The sequence below is a fragment of the Mizuhopecten yessoensis genome, unplaced genomic scaffold, assembly GCF_002113885.1.
Source record: "Mizuhopecten yessoensis strain PY_sf001 unplaced genomic scaffold, ASM211388v2 scaffold8745, whole genome shotgun sequence".
NCBI classification, from domain to species: Eukaryota; Metazoa; Mollusca; class Bivalvia; order Pectinida; family Pectinidae; genus Mizuhopecten; species Mizuhopecten yessoensis.
In genome coordinates this window covers 701,817-712,154 of record NW_018407700.1, presented here as the reverse complement: position 1 = coordinate 712,154, position 10,338 = coordinate 701,817, and the positions used below count along the sequence as shown (strand labels likewise).

Genomic DNA, 10,338 nt, shown 5'->3' with positions numbered 1-10,338 from the left:
TGTCGACGTCAGGGGAGACACCAAAACACAACCTGAAATATGCTGTGATATTCTGGAGATGTTCGGACTTAATATCTTTATTACTACTGTCGAAGGTTTCTAGTTAAGCATACACAGTGATATGAGTACAAAGGAATTGGTAAAAAACTGATATTAACGTAAATATGTCTTTAGGCCTCGCCCAAGATGGCTGGTCGTCGAGACACTTTACCGAGGTTAATGCAAGACAACATATTTATCATAATATGTGACTATTTGTGTCAACAGTTTACGGTCAAACACCACATACTTGTAGTGTTGATAACACGGAAGGCGGTCAACTAGATACTCCTGTTAGCACGCAACAAGACCACCTCAAGGCCGGTAACGTATCGTCTATATTTGTATACGCGCTATTTAACCAGATGGTTTTCCAGTTATATAATTTGTGGTTACCAATGTTCAGTAATATGAAACTGTCATCATTTAGAACATGGTGACGTACGGTCTGAGTCGTGGGTAATTGTCGGCTTAACAACAACACTATCTGTACGAAGTCCTGTACGCGTTACGTGTTACGAGATTTTCCTATTTAGGTTATTACACTAAATGTACTTAATAAGCATCCCCTAGTACGGTTATGTTCAGGTTTGCGCGTCCACGGTTATAATTATAAACGTCGTCCACAGATTAGGAGACCCACTCAATGGCAATATAAAGCGCTATCTCATTGATAAGGTTTTAGGGAATCACTGTTAGTGTAACCTTTTATTTATACAGCAATCTTAACGGACTAAAATAGAACTAGGAGACATGAGATATGACAAACTAGATTTTGCGAAAACGAGTACCGTTGCATCAGTTATGAATGCTAAGACTATGTATGATACATTTGTATATGACTGTTATGGCTTCGGTAATTTCCCTTGTCAATGTATTCATATCTCAATTTGATTCTGTGTATTTGTAGTTTCACCAGATCACCAGCCCCCCCCCCCCCCCCCCCCCCCCCCNATGATTCTTAGAAACAAAAATAAAATATAAGTAGGCATGAATTTCATATTTTAAATTAATGGTACGTACTCTTCACCTTAAACTCGTTAGGTCAAAATACAAGATGATATATTAAGGTTCTTGGTATCTAGTCATTACGTTACGTTTGCACCAATTCACTGTCTAGACCGAAAGGTGATGTATCTGCATTTTATTCAACCGAAGAGTCTGTAGACAGCTTCTTACTAACATCACTTTCCACTGCTCCACTTAGTCTATGGAGGTTACGCAGTACCCCCGAACCGTGGAGCTTGGAACACGTGTTGTGACGTTCCCCTCACCGGAACTTCAGGAGCTGAAAGACTCGAACCATTTACTCGGAAACACTCAGGCATTGCGAGACCAACTTCAACAACAAGGGTAAGTTTTAAACATACAGGAACAGTTATACCAACAGTTATAAATATAATATAAAACCCACAGAACACAAGTTTAAAAGACAAAGGACAAGTCACAGAAATAAAAACAAAGGACCATTGAACGACCATTACACCAATTAATGTAAGTACAAACCATAGAGGACCAGCTACACCAATACAGTTACAACACCAACAGTAATGTGCTGTAAGCCTTAACACACAGCACCACCTACATCAAAGAAAACACCACTGGATATACCAATACACTTACAGAATCAGATATACAAATAAACTTACACAACCAGATATACCAATAAACTTACAGAATCAGGTATACCAATAAACTTACAGAATGAGATATACCAATAAACTTACACAACCAGATATACCAATAAACTTACAGAATGAGATATACCAATAAACTTACAGAACCAGATATACAAATAAACTTACACAACCAGGTATACCAATAAACTTACACAACCAGATATACAAATAAACTTACACAACCAGATATACCAATAAACTTACAGAATCAGAACAGAATCAGATATACCAATAAACTTACAGAACCAGATATACCAATAAACTTACAGAATCAGATATACCAATAAAATTACATAATCAGATATACCAATAAACTTACAGAACCAGATATACCTATAAACTTACAGAACCAGATATACCAATAAACTTACAGAATTAGATATACCAATAAACTAACAGAAATAGATATACCAATAAACTTACAGAACCAGAAATACCAATAAACTTACAGAATCAGATATACCAATAAACTTACAGAACCAGATATACCAATAAACTTACAGAACCAGATATACCAATAAACTTACAGAATCAGATATACCAATAAACTTACAGAATCAGATATACCAATAAACTTACAGAACCAGATATACCAATAAACTTACAGAACCAGATATACCAATAAACTTACAGAATCAGATACACCAATAAACTTTCAGAATCAGATATACCAATAAACTTACAGAATCAGATATACCAATAAACTTACACAACCAGATATACAAATAAACTTACACAACCAGATATACCAATAAACTTACAGAACCAGATATACCAATAAACTTACAGAACATGATATACCAATAAACTTACAGAACATGATATACCAATAAACTTTCACAACCAGATATACCAATAAACGTTCAGAATCAGATATACCAATAAACTTACAGAATCAGATATACCAATAAACTTACACAACCAGATATACCAATAAACTTACAGAACCAGATATACCAATAAACTTACAGAACATGATATACCAATAAACTTACAGAATCAGATATACCAATACACTTTCAGAACATGATATACCAATAAACTTTCACAACCAGATATACCAATAAAGTTACAGAATCAGATATACCAATAAAGTTACAGAATCCGATACACCAATACACTTACAGAACCAGAAATACCAATAAACTTACACAACCAGATATACCAATAAACTTACAGAACCAGAAATACCAATAAACTTACAGAACAAGATATACCAATAAACTTACAGAACCAGAAATACCAATAAACTTACATAATCAGATATACCAATAAACTTACACAGCCAGATATACCAATAAACTTACAGAAGGAGATATACCAATAAACTTACAGAACCAGAAATACCAATAAACTCACACAACCAGATATACCAATAAACTTAAAGAACCAGATATACCAATAAACTTAAAGAATCAGATATACCAATAAACTTACATAATCAGATATACCAACAAACTTACAGAACCAGATATACCAATAAACTAACAGAACCAGATATACCAATAAACTTAAAGAACCAGATATCCCAATAAACTTACAGAACCAGATATACTAATAAACTTACAGAACCAGATATACCAATAAACTTACAGAAGGAGATATACCAATAAACTTACAGAACATGATATACCAATAAACTTTCACAACCAGATATACCAATAAAGTTACAGAATCAGATATACCAATAAAGTTACAGAATCCGATACACCAATACACTTACAGAACCAGAAATACAATAAACTTACACAACCAGATATATGGATATACCAATACACTTACAGAATCAGATATACCAATAAACTTACAGAACCAGATATACCAATAAACTTACAGAACCAGATATACTAATAAACTTACTGAACCAGATATACCAATAAACTTAAAGAACCAGATATACCAATAAACTTACACAACCAGATATACCAATAAACTTACACAACCAGACATACCAATAAACTTACACAACCAGATATACCAATAAACTTACACAACCAGCCACACTAACTCAAACTAGTTGTCCTATCATCAATATATACATGTATGAAATGCAAACACAGGAGAATGTCAAAAGGTAACCAGAACGTTGAAGTTGAAAGGCTTATGTTACTAATAATTCCATCTCAGTTTTTGAATTATACCTTTGAAATGTTGTCACAAGAATGTTCAAAAAGTTTGCAGGCGATAAAAGACAAGACATTTGTTTTGAACAGGTACCTATTTATCAGGGGATTTCACGACAGAAAAGAAGTTCTGGAAGCCCGGGAGGCGGTAATTCGACATGTGGTTTCAGGTGGCGATGGAAAGATACAGGAACCCGCGACCAAGGGAGTGTTGGGTGCTAGATGTGGTATCGGGTGTATTCCCTTCATGGAGGTAGAGTGACATATGTACATAAATCATGTTTTACTGGAGGTACGGCGTCAAATACACATATCTCTTTGTGAAGCAATATGTCCTCCATTGGGACACGATGCAATATCCGTTGTATCTAATATTTCAGGTTTGACGAGTATAAACCAGTCCGTGATCTATATAAATATCTACTTGTTCGAAAATCTTACATGTTCTTCTTTTTTCGATGCTATCTCTGAAAATGAAACCAAACACTAAATAAATGAGATCGAGTGTATACAACCCCTTTGTATTAGTTTTCAAACAATTATAAAAGCACGTACTTTCCCCACAGTTTGTAGAGTGTTGTCATTGCAAGGGGGTCTGCTACCAAAGTAAGATTTAATTATGCAATAAGTGAAGTGAGTTATAGAGCACGTCTTGGATAAACGGATACGCGCAGACAAGGCAGTTATTTTAACTTATAACGACGAAAGAAACGTTCTGATTAGGAATGGCATTATACACTATGTAATCGCCAACTCCACATATCATAAGAAAATAAATATTTTGTGCGATACGGAGAAAGTACATGTTAGGGTGTATGCTTGCAAAATAACTTATAGACATTGCGTTTGAAGCTCTTGGTCAGATCAACATGCTGCCGAAATTGATAAATACAAAAGCTGATAAAAGATATTTTTAGAATTATGTAACCGCACCTTGTGCTTTACAGGGAAAAAATGACATTACACATGCTAAGGAAGTCATCCGTGTCCTTGAGGGTCCTAGACGTAAGTTAAAATATATAAGATATAATTCTGTATTTGGAATAAGGTATGCCTCTTTTTGTATTAAGTTGTTCTTTATCGTATATGATAAAGATTGAATGTCGTGATTGGTGGGTGAACGTTTCTCCCACAACCTCCTGGTTTCCTCACTCTCGACACATTCAATTATCTTACTAGGAGTTGGTAAATATTTTTGGTCAGCCACTTGTTGGTAGCCACCCTGAACGTTATTTCATAGGTCAGTCTTCTAAAAATTACGTGAAGTAACAATGCTTTGCGACGTCATCTTCCATTTTGACGTCATAGTTCATGGCTATTGTTTTCCCGATCGGAAACATGAATAATGTATTAGCAAGAGAAACATATGGTTTTCTAGATATCATGACTGAACGTTGTGGAAGAAACTTACAAACTTGTAAAGGTTGAGTATCATGTTTATCTAACTCTTGTTAGTTGGATTTCAAATTGTAAAAGACACTCGTGTCTTTATACAATTTGAAAATGAACTAACTCGAGTTAAACATGAAAACCAGCCATCACTCGTTGGGGAACCTCTATTTCTTGCCTTTGCTTACTTAATTTAATTTGATAGCTTTATCACTTTAATTACTTCATATACATGATAGTGTCTGTTCAGTATTGACTGTTTTATCATGTATCGATCGTTGTCTTTATTACCGACTTTCACATATTAATTAAGTGGTTGTGTGTTGGGGTACAAAAGATAAGATGAATAGTCCAGTATGTGCTATATACACTGTAATAGAAACGCACAAATACAACACTGGTGTTAGTTTTGGCTCATTTGGTGCCTAGATAATACTGAATACTGTTATTACACACTTAATACATGCTTTAACTTGCCACTTATATAGATTTGAATTGTCCATGAAATCGAAGCAGAAAGTAAATAATCGTCTTATTCATGCATAACATAATGATATTTCAGCCAAAAAATTCTTCAACGAATTGTTCGGTTCCGACTGTGCTACTTTTGACTACAAATGGTTAAGGTAAGTGTCTCAAGATTAGTGAGGAGGAAACTATTTCATTCGAAAATAAATAAATCAAAATTGGGACATTAAACATTTCATTTACTCCCCGGAATAAAATCGGAGAGATATAGCAATCACCGGGATGTTTATATGTCTGTGTGTCTATCCGTTCGTTCAATCCGGATGCTATCTTCAGAAGAAATAATTGTGCAAATTTCAAAAAATAGGAAAACAGTATCGATGTTTGCTTGGTTCATCAAAGATCATGGTCACTGTTCGCAAAAACAGAATTTTCTTGTTCGGATACTAACTTCAGAACAAATAATTGCACAAAGATCCGACTCGATATATGGGTTGCCTTACATGAGAGAAAGAATCGTATTCATTTGTATGTGGTTTGCCAAAAGACAAGGTCACTGTTTGTTTTGTAATATTTGTTTCCAGAACTCAAGTTTGAGGTAACGAGTTCCAACTATAAACAAAACAGCATGCCTTTCACAAGCACTGCTGTATCAACAGAAAGGGTGCTCAGGGGTTTTCGAAGGGTAAACAGCCTCTTTCGTCTCTCATTTTAAGTTGCATGTCTAATGGTCACACTGGTTTCGCGGGTCTAAACTAGAGACCACATATATGTCTTGGCAACTGATTTTGTATGACCTTCTAATAGTAGGAAGGTATTAAGTCAGGATATCGATTTAGTTCGTTTTGTCCTCTGCTTTACCTCTTGCAAAGCTATTGAATACCACACTATTTTGTATTTGTATAAGGGGAATCCACCGCCGCGCGTTCACCGGGGCGCACGTGGATAACGTGTACATGGGGCGTGGCAGCCAGAGCCTGGTGACGCTGTGGACACCGTTTGGTGATGTGAGTGTGGAAATGGGAACACTGTGTATGTGTGAGGGATCACACAAGCTCGACAGGTGTGTAAAGAACTTTAAGCTTTGTAAAATAACTCAGAAAGGTCAAGCAATGAAGGGCAATGTCACTCCTTGTATATTTGTTACGTAGTTTAGAATAACAACTTACGACTGTGTATTTTAATTACGTAAGTTATTTTCTAATCAATAGTGGTATTATCAGTATATCTGTGAAAGCTGAAAGTGCACGTTAAAGGGCTTCTAATCGAGATTTGCTGTTTTCGGATTGCTTTTTTAGATGTTCCTTTATGGCTATCTCGTCCGTTAATCGTATCTAACACATGTTAGTTGGTACAGTTGAACACCTCACAAGCATTCTGAAAAGTTTAATTTGCATATTTAATCTCGATTGAAATGTTGTTCACTGGCGCTATCGGCTTTATTCCTTAAAATTGTGTACATTTAACAATTTAACAACAAACAACGAACATGGCCCGCGAATGCATTTCGATCATCAAGATCTATGACACTGTAAGCATGTCTTTCATCATCCGACACTTAATTCCTGTCATAAATTGGAGAAGTTAGGTACGATGAAGTTGATTTCCCCATTTCTCAGCAACGTTAAACGTGTTATTGAAATTAGTAAGAATACGTGTTGAAATTGATATAAAAGTACACTTTTAGCATTTTATTTTGGTATTACATTTTATTCATTTGATTACAGCTTTAAACGTTTCCAGGAAACATACGGTAACTTGGATGTCGAAGCAGCCAATCTGAAAGGTATGTTTTAATTACTTTGTATGTATTTCGCCAAACATGGAGAGCATTTCGGTGTTGCTTCTATGTATTTCGCCAAACATGGAGAGCATTTCGGTGTTGCTTCTATTTCTTTTTTCCTACATGAAATTTAAAAGGATGCAATATACCTTGCTCGATGATACCATTCTCTGTTAATCAGTTAACTTATACAGTATTATGTTACCAAAATATATAGTTAACGTTTTTAAAAAAATGTTAACATTGTGGTAATGTGTAATTAATGTAAATGTAAATTGTTCTTTCTTTTCAGGTAGCGGCTGGTTTACATCAGATCCTGATGAGATCAGTGCTGGGTTTGGTGGTCAGTGGAAAACAACAGATTTCAGGGCTGGAGACGTCCTGCTGTTTACCATGAGGTCGGCATCGGTTATATCATTTACACAATCGTTTTGAGGTGTTGATCTCGTAGTTTACAAGTGTCTTGCGGTTTTATAAGATATCATATAATTTTTTTCTTTTAACGTGTGCAAAATCATTTACACGTGTTTTTGTAATATATACATTTTTCTATTGCGATGATTTGTTTGCCTTGCAGGACTGTCCACATGTCCACATCTAACCTGACAGATTTTCTACGGATAAGCTGCGACACCCGGTATATATCACATGATTTTTAAATACTACTAAATATATGTTCATATTTAACATAAAAATATTGTTGAAATAGAAATTACATATTACATGCTCATAAAGTTTGACTATTTTTTTCTCTCTTTTTCTCTTATGGTGAATGGCAACTAAATTACACCTAAAACGCTACAGTTATGTTAAAATCTCTCTTCTCTACCTATGGCACGTCAACTGAGTGTCAATGAAGTATGTTGCATACCCATACCCTAAATATAATTCCGTATACCAGAAATAATTTGGAAATCAAACATTATTATTGCACTACCAACCTAAGTGTTTTGGTATGCAATTTTTCTTTTTGTAATTGTGAGGCACTTGTCATACCATACACAATAATGTTATTTCAGATGTATTTAATTACCGAAGCTAGTACTAACATCTAGATTTTTCCCTGTCTATTGTTACTTGATAATATCTCTTACTTTTACTAGATACGTTATTTTACTATCACTTATATATCCTGTTATTTTCATGGATATGTTACAGGCCATACAAAGCTGTTCTCCTATGGACTAGATAGACTATATATACTAATAAGGAGATACCTGTCTAATAGTGACTAGACAAATAATCTAGTGGTCATTAGATACTTATCTAGCAAAATCTAGAATAGCTATTCAGTTATAAAAATTAACATATATATAGTGATTACACGATAGCTTCTCGAGTTAGGAAAGATATGCAAGATGATCCGTAAAGGAATCTGTACATAATCATATCAAAATGACATGAACGAGTTCTACCATTTGTTATTTTTACTGATAATTAGTGTTATGCTAATAATCTCGAATAAACAGATGTGTTACTAGAACAACAAATTCACTATAATTATACACGGGCGCCGTTTCGGTATAACATACTGTTGTTCGTTTTCAAATAGCACATCAGTTCGAATAAATTAAATCAAATCTTCAAAATTAAATTATCGCTATCGCATATTCGAATATAGCAAAACGGTATGAAATATCAAAACCTTTTCCCTATACCTGTATGTTATCAATTGATTAATCGAATTACAATTGCATTTGCAGGTGGCAGCCTGCCTGTGATCAGTTAGATACGAGGTTTATGGGTCAATTTGAAGTTGAAAGCGGTGCAAAGTTTGGTCTGAATGCAGAGGGTGACAAGATATCGAATTCAGTAACGATAGAAATGTTACGCAAGGAGTGGGGAATCTAACATAAATATATCGGCAATGGTTATAATGCACTTTATGTAATCCCTATTTTTTGAGATTCGAACGATTGTACATAAAAGTGTAAAAATGGTCATATGGAGCCGTAAATGGTCACTTTGTTTGGCTTATTACATCTCCTTAATTTTTGTTTTTATTTCTGCGTCCTTATTTCGTATTTCTTGCAATTATTTTACTGTTGATGAAATAAGAAACCGTATAAGGATATGAACAGAGTCAGTGCTTGTGACTAAGATATAGCTTCCCGTTCAGTATTCGATTTTGTTAGTGCCATCGTAGTATTGGTGAATAGCTGTTCAGATTTTTAATAATTGATTATTTTTCACACCAAAGGAAATAAAATATTATAAAAAATGATATTTTTTTTCTTTTGTCTTCTTGCATCTATATATACATGTATATATAATAGTGTTTTAAACCAATACAATTTCTACCACATCAAAGATGTACGTCGACTCTACCTCTTTTTGGTCGGTTCAGTGGCGTCTTGGTGAGGAACATAGGCAATTGCCGTAGCACAATCCTACTGCCTTGTCATTCTTAAATAACACCTTGGAAATATAAGTAGTTTGTTGAACTAAGGCCATCTAATGTCTAGTTAAATCACATGACAAAATAAAAGTGAAGTATAAAAAGACAAGAGGCCCATGGGCCTTAACGGTCACCTGAGTCCTACAGTATTTATTTTTGTTGTTGAAATATGTACCAATTTGAGTAAAAAATAGTGAAGTATAACGTTAACTTTAGTTTGTCAGGACCATGAGCTGTATGATTCCTAGACCAAGTTTCAGTTAAATCGGCCTAGCAGAACTTAACTTTAAGTTTGAAATTGTTTTTTTAAAATAGCAGCCGTGGCAGCCAAATTGTATTTCTGATCGACCCGAAAAATAACAACACTTTGTCAGGACCATGAGTCAATCATTCCTTCCTACAAAGTTTCAGTTTAATCGGCCTGGAACAGGGGCGGATCCAGGATTTCCTAAAGGGGGG

The 10,338-nt window shown here is 34.7% G+C and overlaps 1 protein-coding gene across 1 annotated transcript; it reads left to right on the top strand.

The window, feature by feature from the left end:
* Nucleotides 1–9,675, top strand: LOC110456468. Its single transcript, XM_021507246.1, has 10 exons — nucleotides 1–363; nucleotides 1,247–1,392; nucleotides 3,932–4,094; nucleotides 4,789–4,846; nucleotides 5,793–5,856; nucleotides 6,606–6,761; nucleotides 7,426–7,484; nucleotides 7,774–7,879; nucleotides 8,059–8,118; nucleotides 9,185–9,675. The coding sequence occupies exons 2-10, from the start codon at nucleotides 1,250–1,252 to the stop codon at nucleotides 9,330–9,332; spliced, it is 957 nt and encodes a 318-aa protein (XP_021362921.1). The 5' UTR covers nucleotides 1–363; nucleotides 1,247–1,249; the 3' UTR covers nucleotides 9,333–9,675.
* Nucleotides 9,676–10,338: the final 663 nt, after the last annotated feature.

Coding starts and splice junctions, on each gene's coding strand:
- LOC110456468 (XM_021507246.1), top strand. CDS start 1,250: ATGGAGGTTACGCAGTACCCCCGAACCGTGGAGCTTGGAACACGTGTT. Junction 5,857..6,605: donor TTTGACTACAAATGGTTAAG/GTAAGTGTCTCA, acceptor TATTTGTATAAG/GGGAATCCACCGCCGCGCGT. Junction 7,485..7,773: donor CGAAGCAGCCAATCTGAAAG/GTATGTTTTAAT, acceptor CTTTCTTTTCAG/GTAGCGGCTGGTTTACATCA.